The sequence below is a fragment of the Rhopilema esculentum genome, chromosome 11 (genome assembly GCF_057945365.1).
Source record: "Rhopilema esculentum isolate cy_ngs chromosome 11, ASM5794536v1, whole genome shotgun sequence".
Taxonomy (NCBI): domain Eukaryota; kingdom Metazoa; phylum Cnidaria; class Scyphozoa; order Rhizostomeae; family Rhizostomatidae; genus Rhopilema; species Rhopilema esculentum.
In genome coordinates this window covers 3,155,306-3,179,797 of record NC_142825.1, presented here as the reverse complement: position 1 = coordinate 3,179,797, position 24,492 = coordinate 3,155,306, and the positions used below count along the sequence as shown (strand labels likewise).

At 35.6% G+C, this 24,492-nt stretch overlaps 4 protein-coding genes across 5 annotated transcripts; all 4 read left to right on the top strand.

Moving 5' to 3' along the window:
* The first annotated feature begins 461 nt into the window (after positions 1 to 461).
* LOC135693924 (26S proteasome non-ATPase regulatory subunit 5) lies at positions 462 to 4,322 on the top strand. Its single transcript, XM_065212508.2, has 3 exons — positions 462 to 1,394; positions 2,411 to 2,902; positions 3,762 to 4,322. Exons 1-3 carry the CDS (start codon positions 548 to 550, stop codon positions 3,965 to 3,967), a joined length of 1,545 nt encoding a protein of 514 aa, XP_065068580.2. The 5' UTR covers positions 462 to 547; the 3' UTR covers positions 3,968 to 4,322.
* A 565-nt stretch (positions 4,323 to 4,887) lies between these two features.
* On the top strand, positions 4,888 to 8,500 carry LOC135693930 (peroxisomal membrane protein 11A). Its single transcript, XM_065212516.2, has 3 exons — positions 4,888 to 5,048; positions 7,098 to 7,213; positions 7,723 to 8,500. The coding sequence occupies exons 1-3, from the start codon at positions 4,984 to 4,986 to the stop codon at positions 8,211 to 8,213; spliced, it is 672 nt and encodes a 223-aa protein (XP_065068588.1). The 5' UTR covers positions 4,888 to 4,983; the 3' UTR covers positions 8,214 to 8,500.
* Positions 8,501 to 11,362: 2,862 nt separating this feature from the next.
* LOC135693933 (small ribosomal subunit protein uS7) lies at positions 11,363 to 14,479 on the top strand. The gene is made up of 4 exons (XM_065212522.2): positions 11,363 to 11,542; positions 12,396 to 12,482; positions 13,573 to 13,923; positions 14,368 to 14,479. The coding sequence occupies exons 1-4, from the start codon at positions 11,417 to 11,419 to the stop codon at positions 14,434 to 14,436; spliced, it is 633 nt and encodes a 210-aa protein (XP_065068594.2). The 5' UTR covers positions 11,363 to 11,416; the 3' UTR covers positions 14,437 to 14,479.
* A 153-nt stretch (positions 14,480 to 14,632) lies between these two features.
* On the top strand, positions 14,633 to 24,116 carry LOC135693932 (flotillin-1). 2 transcript variants are annotated; one of them, XM_065212518.2, is made up of 8 exons: positions 14,633 to 16,013; positions 17,277 to 17,352; positions 18,824 to 18,914; positions 19,447 to 19,548; positions 20,379 to 20,420; positions 21,168 to 21,212; positions 21,556 to 21,630; positions 23,804 to 24,116. In XM_065212518.2, exons 1-8 carry the CDS (start codon positions 15,968 to 15,970, stop codon positions 23,909 to 23,911), a joined length of 585 nt encoding a protein of 194 aa, XP_065068590.2. In that variant the 5' UTR covers positions 14,633 to 15,967; the 3' UTR covers positions 23,912 to 24,116. The 2 variants fall into 2 exon arrangements, with proteins under 2 accessions (XP_065068590.2, XP_065068589.2); XM_065212517.2 differs by having other exon boundaries at positions 14,633 to 17,352.
* The last annotated feature ends 376 nt before the right edge of the window (positions 24,117 to 24,492 follow it).

The window sequence follows — 24,492 nt, the reverse complement described above, 5'->3', positions numbered from 1 at the left end:
AGCTGAAAGTCTATCAAACTAGGAGATCTCGGCCTAAACTATATACTATGTGGAACCAAAAATGTTTAGCATGGGTTACTGATGCCAAGTTAAATTTGGACTAACATATAAAGAATGCTGCATTGAATGTGAACAGTAAAAGTAAAGAACTAAATACAATGAAATATATGACAATGAAAGTCCTCGAAACAATATATCTTAGGGGAATTTTCCCGGTCTTTACCTTCAGAACATCAGTATGGGCACAATAAGAAATTACATCACTGAACAAAAGTTGACTCGTTTTGCCAGGGCTTCAAAGCTAACAAGATAGTAGCTATCAAGCTGAAATCTTTTATTGACTTTATTTATCTTTTCAATTTTTAGCATGATAAATATATCATCTTTTTAGACTATCAGATTACAAATTAAAAATTCTCAACGTAGATTTTATGACGTCACACTTTTGAATATAATTTTGGCCTCGTTTTGAGGTGGAGATTGTCAATGGCGGACTGAGAGAGAAAGCTCATGTTGTGTTGTCGTATTTAAATTGGGATATTTCAACATGGACGTTGATAGAAATGAGGAAATTGGTTCACTTTTATCTAGATTGACAAACTGTTCTCAAGAAGAAGCTTTGAATATAATTCTCGAGCTTGATATTCTCGCTGGAACCAATGCAGCGGATTTTAAACAGGAATTTGTTCGTAACGAGTTTGGCAGATTATTAGCTCTCTTACATACACTAAAGGGAAAAGCAAAGGACCATGGATTTAGGTTGGCAAGTAAAGTATTTCATATTCTAGGCCCAACAGAAATCATTGCCAAAAATCTACATACTGTGACAGAGATGCTAGCTGAAGGCGACGAAGAGCTCAAACTTTTTTATTTGAAACAGTTGGCTATATCATCAGCAACTTTGGAAGGGGCAAGTTTCATGGTGAAAAATATTCAAGAAGCGGGAAACTCAGTTCTTGAAGCTGTGGTAAAAAACATTGGACATGAGTTGCTTAGTGTAGCGAAAAATGCATCCATCGTTGTGTACAATGTTTTGAAGTTCCCACATGGAATTTCGTATTTCCTCACAGATAATGGAATAGAATTGTTCACTGGGCTTCTTTCGAAAAGTGCTTTGGTGCGTTTTAGAGTTTACCAGTTGTTTGCTGACCTCTTGGTGGAAGATTCTGAGTTGATTAGAAATAAGCAAGTCCAGCAGATTCTTAATAAGTTGATCCTGGAATTGCAAAATGATGACATATTAACCCAGGTTAATTGCCTGGAAATGCTAAGCACTATTGCCACATCATCCTCAAACTGTTTGGATTTTCTAGCCAAAAGTGGAACACTGCATCAACTAAACACAGTTTTCAAGGATGTTGAGGATGACCCATTAAAGCAGATTCTTCTCCCAGGTAAGGTGGTTAATGTGTCTGAAGAATATAAGACTGTTCACTTAAGTTCTAGAACTTAAGTAGTCACTTAAGTTCTAGAAATCTGGCTGAAAAAATAAATTTTTTGACTCAGATGCCATTTAGGGCCACACAATACATTTCTGATGCACTACCGTGAAACTGAAAGCAAAGCTTCCTGTCAGCAAAGCAAGTAGAAAATGTTTGTGACCAGGCCCTTTAGATTAGCCTAAATCACATTTCAGAATATTTCCATTTACTTATTATCATTTAAAACATTTTACTATTTTTAGGCATTACTTTGTTACATTCCGCAACATGGGGTTAACTACTTAATGAGGCCCCCTAGGCTTTGAGGCAATGTGCATCTCATTCCCCCCTCTGGGTTGCCCTGATATGAAGTGCATCAAAGAATTGTCTGTGATTTTCTCATTGTAAACATACAATTGTATATGCACAGCACAGCAAGGTAGAATGAAGTAACTGTAATTGAGTAGAATTTTCTGCAAATTTGTAATAATACTCCAGTACTCTACTTTATACTCTCATTGTAACACTTTCCTTGTAATACTCTAGGGATTAAATAGAGAATTTTGAGTAGTAATAAACTCTAGGAAGGTTGACTGATGTGAAAAAGGGTAAACACCTATGGGAAATCAAGGAAATATAAAGTAAAGATATTTAATGAAAGATATGTTAGGAATGAGCACCAATGTTAGGAAGCATGCCTACAGTGTCAGGGTTACACATGAATGGGAATCTTCTTCCAAAAGATGTAGTAGATGCCAAATCATTGAACTTATTCAAACCGAAACTGGACAATTGTTGTGGAGACAGAAAATTCTAACCCGGTGTTTGTTTAGTCAGTGTTTTTTATTTAGACTACTGATCTGTAACAGGCTCTTAGCCTACAATGCAGTATTTTGATATGACATGATGTACCATTTCCTATATAAAAAACATAAAAGATTTTCCAAGTTGTTTCGCCACAAGTAACGATTGGATAATTTTCATTCCAGGGACGATAAAATTTTTTGGAAAAACTGCAACAAAGATGCCTGAAGAAATTTTATTACACTACCCAGAATTTGTTAACTTCATTTTTAAATGCTGCAATGAAGGTGATGCGATGTTGAAAGTTCTTTGCTTCGAAACAATTTTTGCCATTTGTAGCACAGAAGATGGCCTAAAAATCCTATATCAAAATCCAGAAAGGCTGAACCATGCAATGACCATTCTTGGCAGAGATGTTATATCTTCAATGGACGATGCACTAAAGGTTAGACTGATTGATGCATTAGCTCATCTGTTTGCAATATCAGAGGCCAACTGCAGTGAAGAGTCATTTCAAATCAGAGAAACACTTTATCAGCATATTAATAAGCAACCAATCAATACCTTTATGACTTGTGCCAGGCTGCCATTTCAAAATATCAGATTAAGTTCCCTTGGTGCATTAGCTAATATTGCAGCCTTTTCTTGGTCGGAGCAAGATATGGCATTGACTCCAGGTAAGATATTTCAATAGGACAATGCTATCACTGATTTGTGAGTAAATGTTGTTTAATTAGGCTTTATCATTCTTATTGCCATATGAAGTTTATAATATTGAAGATATAATGCTCTACTACATCATATATGCAGGACTGTAGCTGGTAGGGGTGTAGGGAGGTTTCATACTCCCCTCCCCCAATTCTTCATTAGTTGGAAAGAGTTGAGTTGAGATTTTCCTTCATGTTTGTCTTCATTTATAAATTTTACTATTGATGAGACTCACCCTCTATGTTTTTGCCAGCTTACAATTTCTCATTTGCTTTTTCATGTCTTGCTGAAAAAGGCCAACTTTTGTAACAAATGCTTTGTTATGTGAAATAGGATGGGTTTAAGTCCCAAATCTGAGTCTCATGCTTAAAGGATACTGTTAACTTCTCTCTCTAATGTGTGCTAATATATGACTTTTTTGTCCCTGGATGGATCTGGAATTTCAATTGTTTTATTGTTTTACCTCAGGTAACAATTCAATTTTTGGAAGTTGATAAAAGGAATCAATTTTGGTGTCAGCATTAAGAAAAAGTTTTGGATCTTTTGCTATTATTAAGGATGTCAAGTTTTTTTCTAACAAAGGCCGATCATCATTTTTTTGTTTCATCCCCCTTTTTTGTTTCAACCATTGTTAGAAAAATGTTCCTGATTCCTCTTTAGTTGTGCTAAACTAATTTAGATAGATTGATGCTGGCCTGTATTGTACTGCAGTGTCACATATGACAGCACTATCAACATTCAACACAATGTGCCAAAGACACAATCTATTCTTTAGTTCTCAAAAAGGAACCATCATTAACCAATTTGAAGTTATTTTACTTTTCTTAGGCTTTTTGGAGTATATGCTTGATCGCCGTACAGAGCATGATAAAGAGGGAAAGGAGCTCAAGTATCAAATACTAAAGACTATTTCACAGTCAATAACAGCTAAAGAAAATATTGGCATGGATTATTATGAGCGAATCTGTAAATATGTGGCAGAAGGACCTTTTTACTCAGAACAGCAAATAGCAGTTGATTTTGAAAAGCTGTAGGTGCTCAGAGTCTTAAAGCATGTCATTTTCATATACTTCTGGTATTTAGTTGTGGTTTATGTGCAATCCCAACCCTTGGTACTTAAATGTTGTTGTGATTGCAATCCCCAATCTTTCTATGTTGGCTTGTGATCTTAAACCGCTGGGCTTACTGATAAAAAGAGATTTCAAAATTTTTGCAAATAATAGTCTATCTTCTTAGATATCAAATTATCTTAAGTATTCCTTTCTTTTTTCTGAATTTTCTGGCCTTTCCCGAGAAAATATACTTTAAATCGCAAAAATTATACATCTATCAATTGCAGAGCTACGCCATGTAAACACAGATTTTGATGAATTTTAATCTGTCAACCACCTTGCGTTAAATATATTTCTGTGATGACTGCAATTTACTGTTTTGTGAGTAAGTGATTGGTGTTCCTTATTGGTAAAGTTGACCCTCCAATATTTTAAATGTCACAAACCATTGTTTTTTTTAATTTCCAAGAAATTGGTTTTTGAAACAAAATGTAGCTGCGAGACAATGTTTAGTCCCAGGCTTGTGCGCAAAGTGAAAATTTCCATATAGTTTAAACTCTTTTTTGTAAGAATACTATAAATTTTGCCCAGCCCTTATCTTCTCAAGAAATTCAAGTTTTGAACCTTTTTCATTAAAGTATTATTACTTATGGTTTTTCATGGGAACACTGTCCACCCATAAATAGAAACCACGCTTTTTTGAAAAGCAAGATATGTCAGTCATGCGATCGCAAAGAGGCAACTGCTAAAAAATGAGACATAAAATTGGGAGCTGGGGCTGAGAAATATTCTTTAATGTTGATTCTTAGAAACTGGGTGACTTTTGAGCCTGAATATTCAATATTCAATAAGAATAGTTTTTATAGACAACATTCTCATAACAAAAGAGTAGGTTTGACGTGGAACCTCGTCTTCAAAACGCTGTTCGATGTTGGCGGCAAAGAAAAGATTGATGTCGCGTCGCACAACATTTCAGACGAAATTTTCTGATTGAAATCATGGAAACTGTCGCTGATTTTGTCAAATTTACCTCACAAACAGCTGCAAGAGATAAGCTGTCAAGGTAATTAATTTGAGGTTTGCTTTTCCAGTAATCTTGAACAAGGAGCTCAATGAGTAGTAAGAAAGGTCGAAGGTCGATTTTCAATTTCCGTTCTTTTTGTTTATCAGGATTCACTGGATCCTGTATTGCTTGACACTGTGCAACGCGCCTATGTTAGGAGGATCTGTCGTAAGTTTTATCGGGTATAATAACTAATGATGTTCCCTTTTGAGCCTTTTAGAGACAGGCCGTGGAACTCAGGGGACGATGGAGCCCCGCTGGCTTGCTTCCCAAAATGAGCGTCCACACTTGAGAAGGAGTGTGAAATTATTGTAATTTCATTTGTATAGACGAGAGGTTAGACTTATTAAAGATTAGAGAGATTAGACTGAAGAATTCAAGTTGTTTTGCCATGAAATACCAGAATTTATAAAGTAAGTTCCTATAAGTAACATCTATATAGTTCCTTTAAAACTTCAAAAATATCAAATTTAAGTACACACTGAGACTTTGATGTTGCAAGAGAAAAAAATCTAAACTGCACTAACCCTGCGTCATACTGCAAAGTTTGGGTAATCACTGTGAATTACTGCAATTTCCCTTTTCCTCAAATCCCATCTGTGTATTTTTTCAAATCTAGATCAATCTTATCAGCTACAGCTCATATTTTCATGTAAATCCCATGCACATCATCACCACTATGCTCACAAACGATTTTTAAAAATAAATCCCACAGCTTTTAACCTGTTAATTTACAGCATGATTGGTTCCTGTGCAAGCACAAACGGCAGAAAATAAGTCCCTGTACACAAAATATACTTTACACTCTGGACCCTGCATAAGCTAACCTGTAATATTTTCTGATCCAAGCCCAGAGCTGTGCCACACACCAACCCCTCTTTACTGGAGGGGGAGAGCACCACCTGTAGGGGGAAAGCAAAGGCCGGTCTGCAAAGCATGTCTGTTTCTAACAAGATCTTGTGCAAACAGCAAATAGAATTATGGGCAAATGAGGAAATGTGCAGCAATAGTCTGTAATCTTGTCTGTGGAAGTGCCACACTCTGCAGACTAGGATAAGGGGTGGTTTGGGTGACTTCCAGGGGGTTACTCTCATTATGGCCTAACAGGGGGACCAGTCAGGGTCAAAGATGGCCAAAGCTAAAATGTTAAAAATTAACCTAAAGTGGCCGTGTTTTTTACAATAACCCTCAAATGGGTAGCACAAGGGTGGAAATTATGTCATTGGTAGCATCCATTTATTTGTACGCGCCTGGTCCTTCTTTGACAAATTTCTTCGCAATTGACTGTTGTTGATTCAGGAAAGATAAAACCTTGTTCATTGTCTATAATAAATTGCAAGCTAAACTAAGCCATTGTGTTATTATCGAAACTAAGCCATTTGGTAAGACCCTCAAATTGACTTAACCTCCCTATCAGGCCTCAACAGGAGTACCCCCTGTGGGTGACTGGGTTCTCAGTTCTGAAAGCAGCAACATACAAAGTCGCTGGTTGAGTCCTTCAGTTGTTGTATCAACAGCTCAAATTTCATGCCAGTGTATGTACAAAAATCCTTATTCAGATTTCTTTTTATTTGTGATATTCTTTAAGAACATGATTCTAGAGTGTTCACTTCCATTGGTGGCATAGTTTTACTTAACATGCCGAGAGGACTGAGAAAGAGGAAAAATATACTTTCTGTAGAGCTTTGTTTCAAACCTGACTTTGGAAATTAACATACTTATAAACCTTCATGGTTTTCTTAAGTTCACATAAGTTACAAAAGGCAAACATTCAAAAGTGCAAGTTTATTCAATGTGTGATATTAATGGCATGGCCAAAAAAGAAAGTAAAAAATTTTAGTTAGTCGATACATTATATTTTGATTGACTTAGAAGATGTCGTATTGTGAGAATGTGAAGGAATGAATGAGAAGGAAAAAGAAGGTAAATGGGCCTTACCAGAATCTCTAACAATTCTTTGTCATTTTGCATTATTCCTGCTCACCATTTTTATCTTTGTTTGATGATCTTTACCAAATTTCTCTTAAACTTTCAATATTGTTACTGCAGAGCTGCACAATATGCAAGTAAACTGGTTGGTTACATTTGCACTCAAAGAAAAGTTGATCCAGAGTTGGCATCCAGAATTAAAAAAATTGAAGTTACTTTCAGCACAAGCAGAAAAAGTATGTTTGTAGATTAAATAAGTAGATTATTTCAATGCCCTTGCAAGGCCTTCACCAAATCACTTGAATATAAATGGAAAAGTTAGTTTCCATAAATTGCAGTATTTCTAAGTGAAAGGACAAGTTTCTGATGAAAACAAAACATCAAAAAGTTTGTTTAAAATTGGCTGTAATTATGCATACATAGTCAATGAAAGGTTAGGCAATGGTGGAAAGTTGATAGCCTAATTACCCTCCTCAGGCCCTGGAAGACTTCTTTTTTACCAAATATTGTGGGGCAGGTTATCCCCCTCGTAAGCTCATCCACACAAGCAGGTTGTCACACTTGTGAATATTTTTTCACAGAAAGTCCTGTTTATCCGTTTCATTTCAGTTTATTCTAATGCTGTAACTCCTTTTGGAATATTTTAACTTTTTGCTTAAGCCTTCTTAAGCTCTCTTAAGTTTTTTAATTTCCTTCCATTCTGATAAATGCTGATCATTTACAACAAATGTATTATCTACTCCAGCATTTCGTTTGGGCAAGAGTCTGGACATGATTCTGGGTGCTGTAAAAGGAAGTCAAATTCAAGACCCACTCATCCGAATATGTGTTGTTGTTGCAAGGCTGTCCAGATCCATTTATTTTGTGTATGACATCTTGAACTGGTGCTGTCGTGTATCATTGATGAAGGGTAGTTCAAAAGAGTATGCCACCAGAGCAGCCCCCTTCTGGCTGGTTGCTGTTATTTTTTGCCTCCTAAGAGATCTTTATGAGATTATCAATTATGTGTTAAGAGCTCAAGCAAAGCAGAAAACACCTACAGTTCAAGACTGTGTCACACAGAGACCAGACATTGCTGTGGATACACTAAAAAACATGGCTGATTTTGCTATACCACTAAAGATCTGGGGCAAAATTGACATTTCAGATGGCATAGTTGGTGCTCTTGGCCTGATCTCTTCCATTTGTGGAATCCTTGCAATTCTTAGCCCACAGTACAAGCTGACACCTATGTAACTAACTTTCACATACCAACAATATATACCCCTTTGTATATGATTCTCAAATTCTTTGAAGCCCCTTTATATGTCCAACTTAAGGGCAGTAGAGTAAAAGAAGGTATTTGGAATTTGTGATTTAAGCTTCATTCAAATTTAAAACTAATACACAAAGTTAAGCAAAATTTTATCTCTCAGTATGAAAAATAAAGTAATAGCTTCCTAAAATGATAATGTGCATGCTTTTTTGGAATTTTGTGACAAGTACAACTGCTTTGGTATATGTTTATAGCATAAATCATGCAGAGTGTTGGTTTTTTATTTTTTGCATGATCCATTCTCTACAAAACTTCAATTTCAATTTAAAGAGAACATTTTTAAGAACATCAAAGTTCACTGTAATTAAGGAATTTTCAAGAATGTTTGTCTTGAAAGCATGCTCTAGCAATTGCAAAAGTACTGTAGCGCATGCAAAATCAAACAATTGGAAATATACAGTGGATGGCCTTTTCACCCGCACACTTGAATATTATTCCTCTCTCTATCCCTCAATTATCTGCCATCCTAGGATTAAGGAGCCTAGAATTCCATACCCACAAATTCATATTAATTTAAACACTCCCATGCTTTTTTACCCTGAAGACCAAAGCTAGTAGGAACCCCAAAACACATTATTTGTGCTATCTAAATCATGTAATAAAAGACAGATAGATATGAAAAACAGCACAGCAATTTTTTTAAACTAAAGAACACAACAATTATCAATACGTACTAGATTTCACATCACCAGATTTCTTTGAATGAATGTAATTCGGACGCATACATCACTAAATTTCTTGGAATTAATACACAGGTAAATGACATCATGATGAATGCCTACCTTTAGCATTGTTGTTGTGTAATCTGGAAAATGTTCATCAAAGTTTGGTACTTTGTAAAGGTAACCTTTATATTTATATCAGGACCTTTGTCTTTATGATTAGGACCTATTAGAATAGCATAACAATGTGAGTTTAATATAAGACATGGTTTGCCATTATTTTCAGGTATATGTAAGGCATTAGTAACGTTGCTTTCGATGAGCTTTGCTGATAATCTTTGATAAGATATGGACATTGGTTGAACGAATAGGCATTACCAACTGCAGAAGTTGGGGGTAGAGGGGTACTTAGTTCCCCAAAAATTCCCATTAGCATCTTTCTGTAAATTAATTCTATGGTTAAATAATCAATTGGGTGTCTATTATGCTCTACCCATATATTATACTCTCTTTGGTTATGCCACTTATTATTATTAGTTTTTGTTGTTGTATCTAACTATCTACAAACCTTCATTAAAAATGGACCTGAGATTTGAAATTGTCATGTTGAAATGAGTTTGTACTTAAAGGTTGTGTTGTTTGACTGTTGGGTCACAAGTTATTCCGTTTTGAATATTGAGAAATTTCTAAAGATTTGACCAGAATTTGTGGAGATATGTTTTAGCTCAAATGAAAGTTTCTAGACCAGCTTTAAAAATGAAAAGCTGTTTAACGGTCATCATTCTACAAAGTGAAGATGTTGTAAGCTAAGGAGCATTTCTCTGTATACCATAAAAGCTCTACTAAGCCCCTGGAAGGCTTATTTATTTTTTCAGTCCTAGAGAGGGGGCTTATTAGAGAGGAGGGCTTATTAATAATTCAATGTAAAAAATGCTTTATAACAACGCCCTTGTGCAATTTTTTGCTATGAGAATGTCATACAAATCGTTTAAAAAAATTTGCTATCAGCTTCGAAAATTTCTTAAAATCATTCAATTATAATGTCCCCATCTTCCTCAAAGTCACCAGGATCAATTTATATCCCCTGGGAGATCTTCTAAACAAATCTCGACTGACTTTTAAGGAGCACAAGAAAATATTTACATGGGCCTTAATTAATGCACACAATCTTATCGTTACCACAACTGTCAAGAAACCCACTCAATGCATATGTTTTATTTGTTTGGCATCAAGGGCTTAAGAGGGGGCTTAATAGAGAGGGGGACTTATTTTAAATTTTTGGTTGATAAGGGGGCTTAAAAGAGTTTTTACGGTATGGATCCTATAATATATTCTATTTGATGTAGTCTCATAGTAATCATCAATGCCCAGAGAGGGCTCGAGCTCCCAAGCCCCTAAGAAGTCACTGACTAACTTTTTGAGCTGAATATCAAGAAAACTAGAACCGTCCCTCACAACAATGGTTGTACAACCTGTGGCATCGAATCGAAAGAAACATGACAGTGACAGCCAACAGAAACCAACTTCAGTCTGTCGAAGCAAAATTAGGTCAAACTTCATGCAATTAAGTATCAGAAGAAAAGAATGATGATAAAGCCAGCCAGATAGTTTTCTTGCCAGCCATTCACCCAGTGTTTTATTGAAAAAATTACTTCAAAAAATCTAAAGTTCCTCTTGTCCAATGTTTTTCTAAGTTTATGCGAGCGAGGTCGTGTGAAACTGAGGCAAATGGCCGCGCAACCTCCATCCGGGACATTGATGACCATGCTTTTCGTCAGAAGCACTCTTTTCTCCGCCACCATCTTTCGGTAAGGCATGAAGTTTCAGAGTTTCGTGCAGTCCAATTTGATGCCCCCTTTTATAAACTTTGATGCTTCCTGCGAATCATCTAAATCTTGAATAAGGTTTCTCACCGATCATTTATTTTTAGTTATTGGGAAATTTTTATAAAATCAAGAAGTTGATTATATTATGCGAATGCGAAGGAACGGCCTAGTTGGATTGAGCGAGAACCAGCGTTGCCAATTGTACCGTTGATTAATGTCTTCAGATTTGTGCGTCTAATAAGACAGAATTCACATAATATCACATAAAGCTCTATGTACATAAATGTCACTCTATTTTGTGATAAGTGTCTAAAAGAATCCCTAATTTTACATTGGAGCAAGTTTTTAAATTTGACATTTCAAGATGACAATCATTGCAATATCCTTATAATTTTCCCTTGTTACAAGTTATTTGACATTGAAGGTTACAAGATTTCGCATTTGTAATCTGCTTTTTATGCAAGTCATCATCAAATTTACATTATTCAGGCATTTTAGTCAATAAACTTTGTTTTTTTGTTATTTTTACAAAACATTTATAGTAATATTTTAGATTATTAAAATGAATCACGTTAATTGTACATGATGAATAACATCTTATTTCTAGGATTTTTCATTTAATAAAAAGACAGAAAAATGGCTGATGAATGGGGTGCAGATGAAACTGCAGCAGATCAGTATGCAGTGGTTGCTGCACCAGAAATTAGGCTTTTTGGCAAATGGAGTACTGATGATGTTCAAGTCAGCGATATCAGCTTGACAGTAAGTTAAACAAAATAGGTTAATCATTTAAAGAAAGCCATTAGAATAATTTGAATCAGGTACGAAAGTATAAAGATGATATAAGGGAGGATAATGTAAAAAAATGTTTACAGTTGTGGTGTTATTGTCTAATATTCTTATATGTTTGTTCCTGTTATTGTACTCAACATGGAGGGCAGTAATATACTGAGTGACCATCTGTGTTGATAAACTAACTGAGAGACTCAGGTCTAGAAGATTTTGTTTATTATCAAATAAGAACTATAAGGTTTAAATGACATAGCTATCATTTTTAAGTGTGAGAAGGAAGAACCGCAGGATAGGCTGTCCGCCGGATTCTGTGAATCTTGCAATGAGATTTTAAAATGAAAGATATACAGGAACAAAGCAATACGACGACAAGAATCCAATGTCACGAAATAAATTTTCAAAATAAATTAAATTTAAGAGTATACTAATATTTTGCCCTGGCATACAGGGCTTCATCAGAGTAAATAAAGGTCTTTTACTCTGATGAAGCCCTGTATGCCAGGGCGAAATATTAGTATACTCTTAAATTTAATTTATTTTGTAAATTTATTTCGTGACATTGTATTTTCGTCGTCGTATTGCTTTGTTCCTGTATATCTATCATTTTTAAGGTGGTTACCAGTAAAAAATGGTCACTACAGATTTTTGGACCCTGGTGCCACCCACCAAATAAAGAAACTGTTCCCATTCTTGTTAATGTTTCTTATAGACTTTCTAAAATTTCGATAGGGGATACCTTAATTTGCAAAAAGGAGTATTCATTGTTATTGATTTTGCACTTTTATTCTTTGACTTACAGTCACATGGTACTTTATACTTCTAGGATTACATTGCTGTCAAAGATAAGAATTCCACTTTTTTGCCACATACTTCTGGAAGATATGCTGTAAAAAGATTCAGGAAAGCACAAGTAAGCTTATTTATAAACTAGTTCCAATTACACTGTGTTTGTTTTTAGTCTGCTTTTATCATATTATAAACATTTTTCTTGGCACTTTAGGGAATTTCAATATTCATTATTTCTTAGGATTTTATTAATTATGACACCATTAATTTTCATGTTGGGGTCCTATATTTAATTTATCAAGCAAGAAATTTCCCAACTGAATTTTTTTGGAGGGTTTTGGTAGCTGGAAACAGTGAGAATTATCAATGTTTCTAATGCTTTCAAATGCTTGTGACATTTCTGTTACGAGATTAACTTTTGTTCTAAACCTGAAGTTAGATAAATGAAGCTTGTTTTGTTCTCTTTTTCTAAAATTGTATGCCAATAAGCAGGCCTTGCCATAAGATTTTACCAGGGGAGCAGTCAGCTCTCCTAGTAAATTCCAAGTGAACTATTTGAAAGTTTGTAAGAATCAAATTGATTTCAAGAAGAGAGAGCAACTTAGAAGAGAAATCTGTAGCTCCCTTCCAGAATTTGAGGAGGTCTAGAGAGGAGCAAGAGCTATGGCTCTCCTCAAATGGCCAGGCCTGCAATAAGCTAATCATGCTGATGTATATATTTTTAAAAAATTTGGAATTTCCAAGTTTTTTTCAAAATTAAATTGTTCTTAATTTATTCTTAAGAATCTCATTTCTTTGCTTCAAGTACTGAGTTGCTTGAGTATATCTGATTGTCAGGCACAAATATCTTATAACAAGTTTCTTATAAAAGATGTGTATCAGTTTTTTCTGTATCCATTCATTGGTTTTTGGAAACATTGAAAACAATTATTGTTTTTTAAATACAGTCAGGTTCTTGAAAAAAATTTAAATCTTATAAGGTTATAGGTTATTTCTAGGTTGTTGGGTTATTGAATTAAGAAATGGTAAGGCTATGTCTCACATCACATTTCGAGTTGTAATAACTTTGTTTAGATGCTGTTTCCGTAAGCGATCAGGTTGCAGTCAGAAAAATATTCTATCTCCAAAAATAAATTCCTAAATATGCCTACAAAGTTTTATTTTGGCTATTAGCCATGCTATTTATTTGCTCAAAAAAAATTTCTGTTGCCTAGTGTCCAATAGTTGAAAGACTAACTAATTCAATGATGATGCATGGAAGAAACAATGGAAAGAAGCTCATGACTGTCAGGATAGTGAAGCACGCTTTTGAAATCATCCACCTGCTCACAGGAGAAAATCCAGTCCAGGTTTTGGTTGATGCTATTATTAACAGTGGACCTCGTGAAGACTCAACTCGTATTGGTCGTGCTGGGACAGTTAGACGTCAGGCAGTTGATGTTGCTCCCTTAAGACGGGTCAACCAGGCTATCTGGCTTCTTTGCACAGGGGCACGTGAGGCTGCTTTCAGGAACATCAAAACTATTGCTGAATGCCTTGCTGATGAGCTCATCAATGCATCCAAGGTAAGCATGAAACAACTGTGGTTTTTAACTGGCCTTTTTTACATTGAGGCCAGTTTTATAACTCGTTAATGGTCCTTTTCCATTATATAAATTTGAGATAAAAAGAAAATGTTTGTAAGTCAATAAATAAAGTTCTTTGTATTTTGCTACCAAAATTTTCATGGATTATGTTTATGTATCAAAAGTGAATTTGCTCTGTGTATGTTTACATACATATATTTATTTATTGTATATAATTCGCAATTGCCTAGTAATCTAAGCCTGAAACTAGGAGTTGCCACCTAGACATGAAAGACATGACTATGACATGAAATAAATGAAATTTATAAACTATTACAGCATACAAAATTTGCATGTTTAATAACTGGCTTTGTTTTGAATTTTTGACAATTGTGTTGGCTGTTACCACCCAGTAATTAATTGATAATACTTTCTGATTTTTAGGGGTCATCCAATTCATATGCAATCAAAAAGAAGGATGAATTAGAGCGTGTTGCCAAATCCAACCGTTAATACTTGTATTTAGCAATGTATTGAAAGAAAGTCAGTTGAACAAGTGGTTTCCTTTCTTTGTTTTGTCTTAGATCATCTTTAATTTATAAGGCAAGACAAGTAAAATATTTTTTAAATCAAATATCAAAACTGAAATTAAGGCTCCCCCTGTGTGAATGCACTCTCATTCTGAAGAGGCAGCATTGGGGTCAACATGAACGGAGAGCAAGTCTTTGGAGGCTGCATATAGTTAAATTCCTCCAAAAAAAGTCTTGTTTAAAGAAATCTAATTTAAAAACCAATCCAAATTTGAAACATTATAACATCAGTTTAAGTAACGGAATTATGTCATTTTGTCATTAAGAAAGCTGATTCAAAATCATGGTCCAGTCGTTTAAACTTTGACAGTCTGTATGCCTTAAGTGCAACAACCTCTCCTTGCTTGTGGTCCAATTCAGTTTCAAGATTAATTAGGCCACAAATTAATGTTGGGGTAACACAATTTTTAAAGCATCCTTTGGGTTCAAGGAATGCTGGAGCATTATCTAGAAGTTGTGACAAAAAAAACAGCCAGCAGCCATGATGAAAAGAAACAACTCACCAAACATTGAAATGATGGAAGTTTGAAGGCAACTGCCCCAACCAAAACCCCCAGTTCTTATTTTTGTGTGAAAAGTTTGTTGAGACAGAAGGTAAAAACTGAGCCACCAAGGTATGTAAATGAAATCTAAAATTCGAAAGGGAAAAGAGGAGATAATGAAGTGGCTACTTCGACTAGGGTAGCAGCCTCGAGCCCAGATAGGGAGTGGTTGTGGGTGCTAAAAGATCAGTGGTTGGTGCTCCTTGATAAAGCCTGTTCTCCAGACACCTATTTTCAGGTTAGGGGTCAAGAACCTTATCTAGAACACAGGCTAGTTGAGTGTTGTGCCAGTCTCCACAACTATTTGATTTGTCGCCATTGCATCGGTCTATCGGCTTTTGAGGCCCTGGTAACCAGGGTAGTACTCACTAGCCAGAAACCCACGAGGGACATTTTGGGGGCATTATTTCGGTGTGTCCGTTTCTTGTGGGTATGAGGGCCCCTCTCCATTCTGAAAGTTTCGTCATGTCAGGCAGTGGCGGCGGGTAATTTTGCCTCGTTCCAGTGCTAATTTTAGGAAATTTGACCTACTCCTACCTAGCGCTTTTTAATCCGTTTTCAGAAGAAATATGTAGACCATATTTTGAAGGAAATGGGGGTGTAATTACCCCCCCCCCCCCCTTGATACCCCCTTGGTGCCGCCACTGGTGTCAGGGGCTCGAACAACAGACACTTGGATCTCTGCTTGGATCTGTAACCAGCCCCCGTGATCACAGAAATCACTCTGGTCAAATATGAAGAGTAAATTGAAGTAAACAAAGAACATAATCAGCAATTAAGAGACCTCCTTTGATACCAATTGAAAATTCAATGAAATTGAATATCTATCCTCTGTCTCGTTAAACCAATGAACAGGGCCTTTAACAAAAGCTAAGATTTTTCAACAGCTCGTAGTTTTCACCGAGTCAGAAAATGTGTTTTGAAAGTTGTGGTCCAAATGAAGCAATGGTTGTGTCAGGTTAGTTTACAATTTTAATCGAAGCAGTGATTTATTACGGTTTTGTTATTTTTAGATTAGCTATTTGACCATGCAATGCATTTCTTCAATACGCAATGAAGAGTTGATACCCTACGTCAAAATTCCTGGCCTAATAGAACAGGAGATGGTCTGAATGAATTGTGCCTGATACTGAGCACATAGGTATTTGAAAAGGGGTTTTTGCAATGTATTTAAGTCCTAGAGTTTGAGCTGAATTTTTAAACCTGATTCTTCAAACCTATCTGCAAAACAAAAACAAATTGTATGCTGGTGTTTACATTTTTGTGTTTTGATTGTAAACGCCTACCGAAGCTAAATCGTTACGTTTGATTGTAAACGCCTACAGATTTAGCAGCTGGCTCGATATTAAATAAGGTGTTCCACAATGATCCATATTAGGTCTTTTGCTTTTCAACATATTTTAAGCAATAGAGCCCTCTGAGATCTGAATTTTGATGATGATAATATAGTATCAATGTGCTACCTCGAGGTATTGAATCGATGATTGCCAAATTGGAAATTGGTTTTCATAAAAATGGAAATGGTTTGATTCAATTTTATGGTGGCAAATCCAATAAAACTTCAAGTAATGTTTCCACAATCACTGCCAAAATTACTTGGAACACCCCACACTTTGCAAGGCTGTTCTATTTTTCATTTGCTTTCCGGAATACAACTACTTCCGTCCCCCTTTCTCCCAATGTATATATTGTTAGCTATTGTTTCTTATATCGAATTAAAATAAATGAACAACAACAACAACCAGCATCAAAATGGTGTGCTCCTAAAAACTTGATTTTCCCGCCACTCTCCTGGTACTTGCTGTAGTTGATAAAACATATAAAAGAGGAATGAACTTTCGTTACATCTTCTCTTATCCCTTTTAATAACCTGAAATTTCGTTTTTTATTGGAAAGAGGGGGCCATGTTTGTGCTCAGCGTGACGTATAGCGCAATGGAGTCTTGTGAACAAACGTGACGGAGCGTGATTATGGGGTGGAGGGGGTTTGTTTCAAAAAAGGTAATTTTAGCATTACGTAATTATAAGTATTGAAATGTGATTCATATGGAATTTGTAAGATTCTTTCCATTTTTATGACACCGATTTCTATAAAGATGTGATCTTTTCGAAATTAGGAATGAAGGAGCTCAATCTACTTTTTCCAAGAAGAGCTAGAACGTTCAAATGTGTTGACACACCAGTTTTATCATTTACTACAACCATTATAATGTGTTTTTCAGGTGCGTGTCGTTCTAGGCCACTACATATCGTAGGAGGAAGAGTTTTTGTGTGGCCGAAAATCCAAAGAGTTCAAAGGTATGGTATTTGTTACTGAGTAGTTTTGAAAATGGCACTGAAGTCATAACGTAGCTCTGTTGCGTAAAATCTTTTGTCCTGGGTAGTTTTTGTCGTTTCTAAGGCCATGTTCACACGATACCAGACAATTCTTGCAGCTCAATTTCGCAATTTTCTAAGGTTGGCAATCTGGCTTCTCCGCAGCGTCCCCATACTGAACAGCAGTAGCGGAATTGTCTCTACGATCCCACGATCACATTTTGATAGAAGTTTACTTAGGTAAGAAATTTTGGCATATTTCAAAAAGCATTTTACTGTATAATAATTTTGTGTTCTGATCCCAATCAAGGCTATCATAAAATTGGACTTTTGGATACTTAAGATTTTAAAAGACAAAAACTTGACATGATGGGCCAAGACATGAGCCCTGTGGCACTCCATGTCCATTTACTGTAGACTCAAGGATGTGCCGTTTACCTTGCAAAAGTTTTTTTGCGGATAGAACTTAAAACAGGAATGCTCTTGATCATCTTTTGTTCTGCGGATTTCTTTTGTTTTGCAAGTAAAATCTGATGATTAACGGTATCAAAGCTTTCTTGAGTTCGACAAATACCATTGTGGTGCATTTCCCGCCGTCCATATGCACATATTTATCATCAGTACTCTTCAATAAATAAATGTAAATACAGATTATACATACCTGAAGCCAGAATGTTTTGAAAAAGGTTGTTTGATTTAGTCCAAGAACTCATAAACCTGGTTATAAACCAGTATTTCGAATTCTCTAGACAAGAAACGGAGAACCGATAGTGGTCTGTAGTTCGAGCAACCGTCTTATTGGCCACTTGTCATGGGCCTCTGGGGGTAACTAAGCCTAGTTTTGAACGGGAACATGCCATTTTGATTCGCAATTTGGACCCCTAATTCCGTACATATCTGAAAAAAGTGATCTATAGTTCTGTAAACATGATTAAGACTATATTTATAATTCCAAAAGGCAAACAACATTTTCAAATCACAACAGAATTATCAAACAAATGTTGTTTTTCTTTTTCCCTAAAATTTCAATATAACAGATAAGTCATACTTTCATTTCTAAATGGACATTCATTTTGTTAATAATAATTGATGCCCCCGAGCCATCCTCATGCCAGACATCATTAAGCTCAAACTTCAAACTGTACAAAACACTACACGAAAGACGGGTTGTTCCGCTTGTTACTTGGCTGTTACTGGGGTGCTTCTGGGTTCTTGCTGGATTGTTATTCAAACAGGTTTGATATAATCCCAATCAAGTTTCTTGCTAAACATGGTGGTGAATTTTATTGTGTTACCTTTGTTTTGAAATTTACTCTTCTCATTACCCTAAGACTATTTATTGATTACTTATTTATGGTTATGAATGAGATAAGATTCACACGTTGACCAATCAATGAAAATTTTCAGAAGTAATTTCTGTATCAGGATAATAATTTTATTTTTCTTCATACAGAATGGATCTGAATGTGATGACTCTAAATGTTGAGTCAGTCAAAGTCCGTACAGTACGAGGTATACCCATAACTGTCACTGCAATTGCCGAAGTATGTATATAAAAGTTTTATTAGTATTTTTTTACTTTATTCCTTCAAAACCTATCATGAGTAACCAACCATTTTAGGATGGAATAAGTATATGTTTGGCATATTGCATCCCTAGATACTTTTTTGATTGCATTTATAAATATATCTTAGAAACTATCATTGATATTTTTCTAATACCATTAACACCCTTGTATTAAACATCCTTTTGCTGCAACACTTGTAAGGAGACCCTAACGCCACAGGCAAGGAATGTCAAAATTTCTAGGCAAAATAAATTTGGCTGCCTCAGCAAATTTTGGCATAGTTGCAAAGTCCAACTGAATTGGCGTGAGACTCATGAACGTTTAGCTTTACTGTGGAGTGATGGAGACGTTGAAATGCTATAAATATGTTATATTTCCCCAAAACACCATCAACGCCAAAACATCAACTATCGAATGTTAGAAAAAATATAGTTTCCTTTATAAATCTATTACACTATTACAAGTTAGCCAAATGGTTTTGACTAACGTCTGGTTTGAATATTTCCAAGGCGAAGATCCAGGGTATGAATTTTGAAATGCTTAAAACCGCATGTGAGCTGTTTCTTGGAAAAAGTACAGATGAAGTTCGCCAAGTTGTACTTGAAACACTTGTAAGTTAAAAGCTCTTGCGCAACCGGCATGCTTTGCAACTATAATTCAAAAGACCGGCCTAATATCGCACTTCATGAAAATATACAACACAGTCAATTTCTTAAGACAACTGCCGCTAAGCATGCCGGTTGCGCAAGAGCCTTTGTCTGTTCTGATGTCTGTTTGTCTCATAGACTTGGTAATTTGTTTGTTGGTTTGTGTCAAAATCATACCTCCTTTCGTTTGTAATGAAATAGTTTTGAAATGTTCATTGAAATGGACACGATGCACGAACAAATTATTTTAAACTCAAAAATATCACACAGTTTAAGGATGTTTAGCTCCTTGTGTAACTTGGAAAATTGAAATTGAATAACTTGATTGGGATTACATGGTGGTTTTTGAGAAGAAGGATAATGAGACTATAAAACTGCGTTAGGTGTAAAGATCTGGCTAGGTTGCTACTCCATACACTTCAAGGCAGAAGCTTATTTTAAAAAGTACTAATGGTTCATGGAGGATAATCAAGCAATCTTTCGGCATGAAATACCGAAGTTTAGAGAAAGCGAAAATGTGTCCTAACAGTTCCTTATTGAAATTGCAAAAAGTTTCGATTTATGGAGGTTTGCGTTGGCAAAGATGTTGTATTCTGTGTATAAGTTACCTTGTTTCCAATTTGATTGATTTGCACCAAACCGGGCCACAGTTACATTGTTTTGTTCATAACATGATCTGCTATTCTTTGAAGACATGTAATATTTTCAAGAATATATATGTACAATAGTTTTCGTAAAAGTTTTCGGTAAAAGGATGTTGATATAATCGAGCTTTTTTCCTTGTTGTGTTCCAGGAAGGTCACCAAAGTGCTATTATTGGAACAATGACAGTTGAGGTTGGTTGGTACATAGTCATATGAACCACTTTTCATGGCACTATCAAGGCTTCTTGCTCAGACCTGCTCAAGGCTGTTTGTCACAGTGTTTATTTCTCTACAAGTAACCTCTCTAAAACTGGTGTAGAGAGTCTCCTGCTTAATGTGCTGAACAGGCCCATCGCTTGCGATTGCGCTCAAGGGGGGTTTCCAAGTCCCGTTTGCCGACAGAAGTGGTTGAGCCATCGATATTTGCGACAAGTTTGGAAATTCGCCGACTAAGCACCTCTAGATAGCCAAAACTCCTCGTTTTTGCAATGGAATTTTTTTTCAAGGGGGGGGGGGTACACCCTACATGCTCCCTTATAGCGACGGGCCTGGTGCTGAATATGATCATCAGGAAACATCAGTTTCAGTTTCATTTTTAAGTTTTTGAATTATAAGATTCCTCTACATACAAGATCATCATACAACTACATTACAAATAATTACATACAATGACTACAAATCACATAAACACACTTATAATAACAGACAGTAAATGCAAATTACATAAGATTTATGAGGTGTGGTCCCATTGCACGACAATCATAAGGACTCTTCAGTGTCCTAAAACTACCTTCTGATATTAGGCAGAAACAAATAACAATACACAAACTTTGAGTGTACAGTTTTACCTTTGAGATGTATATAATTAATTGTATAATTATATTCTATTATCTATATTTGTTTTGCAAAAAAATTACAAGACTTTTCAATCCTTAATAGGAAATTTATCAAGACAGAAAGAAGTTTTCCAAATCAGTTTTTGAGGTATGGTTTTAATCGCAAGGTTGCTAGGTATAAGAATAATCTATATGCTTTGTTTTGCTTAATATTTGCTTAACAAAAAGTGCTTGTAAGATGAACTTCTTTAAACAAATTCAGCAAAAGAGTATTTAAAACATAACAATTAAATTCATATTATTAAACTTCATCATTTTATCAAAAGCTACTTTCCCACCTCTGGAAGCAATTTTAGTTGCTCTTGAATATGTTACAATCAGATTAATCTAATTATTTTCTGTGTTTAGCACATTTCTAATTTGCTATAATATGTTTTGTATCCATTCGAATAAAATTCTAGTTATATATATACAAATTATAATGAATATAGGTGGCTTCATCAGACCTGGTAAACATGGGGATCAGTGTTATCAGCTACACACTGAAAGACATCAGAGATGGAGAGGTAAAACCTTGAATTGGTTGCTGTTATCTAAAATATCAGTTATAGGAGCCAGCAGAAAATATTTGCAATTATTTGCAGTCAACGCAGTTACAGAAAAAATGACACTTCATATATACAAAAAACAGAATCATATATACATTTATATGCAATGGCGTAGCTAGCGCGGGGGGGTGTAGTTGGGTGTAACTCCCCCCCCCCCCAATTCTTCATGAATTCATTGGTAAATCTTCAGTTTGTCTACAAAACCCTTAGTTTGTCAGTAAAATCAGCTATTATAGGTGAAATATTACTTACATTCTTCTCAATCTATGTCTTTGTCGGTTAATTTTTCCATTGATGACCCTCCACCCCCCTAGTCCGGAAGGTCAAGCGACAAGCCTGTTTATATGTATATAATTAATCACCTTCTTCAGTTCGAGAAACCTGTAAGTTAAAGTTTTGTGACTTTTTTCTATAACTGTGATCAATGTAATTTGCTTGTGCATTTTAAGAAAATTGAGGCTATTTTTAATGGCTATGATATGTTTTATAATGAGTAAATAATTTGATCTAAAGGAGTTCCAGGAACAACGTTTTGTGTTCATTGCATAATTAACGTGCTGTCAGTGGCGATTCTAGCCTTAAAAATCTGGAGAGGAGCTAGCCATTACTTTGCGAACTAGTAGTTTGTAAAGCAGTGGCGTGGTGGCACAAAATTAGCCACAAGGCACCGATTTTTAGCGCCTCCTAGATAAGTATGTCATTGGTACAGCTCTATCAAGGCTGTTGTCATTTTGCCAAATAGTTGTATTATTGGGGTAACGAGCAGCTTTGTCCCCTAGGAAAAATAGCAAAATTGTTGCTGGGGGCCCTAAAGGTTTGGGACCTTTTGTTACTCAGCTGAAGGTAACTTTGTTCCGTCACTCCACTGAGTTTTATCTGTTTAACAATAATGCATCATGAACATAAGAATTTCAACAGAAGAACTATACTTCTAAAAATAAATGGCTAATAGCTTTGTAAAGTTGATTGGTGAAATTTTTCGATAGCATTTATGTCTTATATCCAACCTCCATGAGATGCGGAGAATCTTGGTTTGGGCTTACCCTGGGCGCCTCACCTCAAAAAGTGTATCTTCGTGATAATATATAACAAGTATAGAATTTAAATGATTGTCAAGAATGAGTTGTTCTTGGTAACTACAGAAAAGAGCCAAATTTCACCAATGTTCGCCAAAACGCTCGTCATGGCCCTTAGTTTGATAAATAAATGCAATAAAGATCGCATTGATCCTGATTGCGAAGAAATTCTGATGTTCATTAGCTTGATAAATAAATGCAATAAAGATCGCATTGAGCAAAATAATAAGGGCAACCGTAACAAAGTCAAAAATAATTGAATAGCTTTGGAAGAAAACATTTTTAATAGAAATTCTTGAAAAACTGTGGAGGCCAAACAAGGGCACAGCAAATTTGTGAGGTAGCCGTGGCATCGGCGACGCCGCCTTAAAATGGTTCCCATATCATCGTAAGCATCCCTGTAGCATCGCAGTCCCTAGGACGGGGACGGGTTCCTGTCACTTACGACGATACTGAAACGAGGCTTAGCAATGCCTCAGCTGCTCGTTATTTTTAGATCACCCTCGTTCTCATTGCAAAAATACTTTAAAGTACTTTAGATATAAATATTTCGTGATGTCTGTTTCCCAAAGGGGTCGCTATAGATTTGTATATACGGTGGGACCATCCGGTAATTTTGGGTTAGAATTTTCTTTGCGATCTGATTCTTTGCGATCTTGTGTGTTATTTTACAACATCCTGTTTTTTTATACTTTTGGGTCTTATCAGCACATTTTAGCTGATAATTTTGAGTCTGCAATTTTTTTTCTCGATACTTTTGGGTGAATTTCGATAATTGCAGATGGAAGTCCTTGTATGTAAAAAGCCTGAGTGAGTCCCCTGGAGTCTGTTTGCTTCTTTGCACTAAGCCAAAGGGAGAACATTTTATTTTCGGTAAATCATACTATCGTTTTACTGGTCCGACACTTTTGAAGTAAAAGAGGCTCTTTTTTGCCCCAGAACTAAAATGACCCGGTTCAGCCTATTTGATAGGATAATATTTACATTACCATTTTTAGAAAGATGCCCCTCTCTCTTTGACTGTTGTGAATAACTTTTCTTCCTTATTGAATCAGGGTCACCTTTTGGAACCAGGAATGAAGAGAACTGGAGAGGTGCAGACCGAGGCAAAGATGGAATCGGGAATCATGGAAGCGTCAAGAGATAAGCAAGAGATGAATTAGTCATTTTGGTTTACTGGCTTTGGCCTAAATTTTAGACCATTTTGTTGGCTGTTACAACCAAGTGATTAATTGATTTGACTTTCTGATTTTTAGGGGTAATCCAATTCATATGCAATCAAAAAGAAGGATGAATTAGAGCGTGTTGCCAAATCCAACCGTTAATACTTGTATTTTGCAATGTATTGAAAGAAAGTCAGTTGAACAAGTGGCTTAATTTCTTTGTTTTGTCTTTAAGATCATCTATAATTTAGAAGGCAAGACAAAAGAAAGTAAAATATTTTTTAAATCAAATATCTAAACTGAAATTACGGCTCAATTTGCGTAAATCTGGATGGAGAGCATGTATTTGAAAGAATGATGTTTGAGAAAAATCTTTAGAGAGTGCATATAGTTAAATTCCTCTCAAGAACCTAGTTTTGGACACTTTCCTGTCACAACAAGGTATTTATAGTAAATAGATTCACATGTTTCAATAAGACCAGTTGAAAACACCAATACAAATTTGAAGGATTTTAACATCACTTGAAGAAATTGAATTATGTCATCTTGTCATAAAAAAGTTCATTAGGAAACAAAATCCA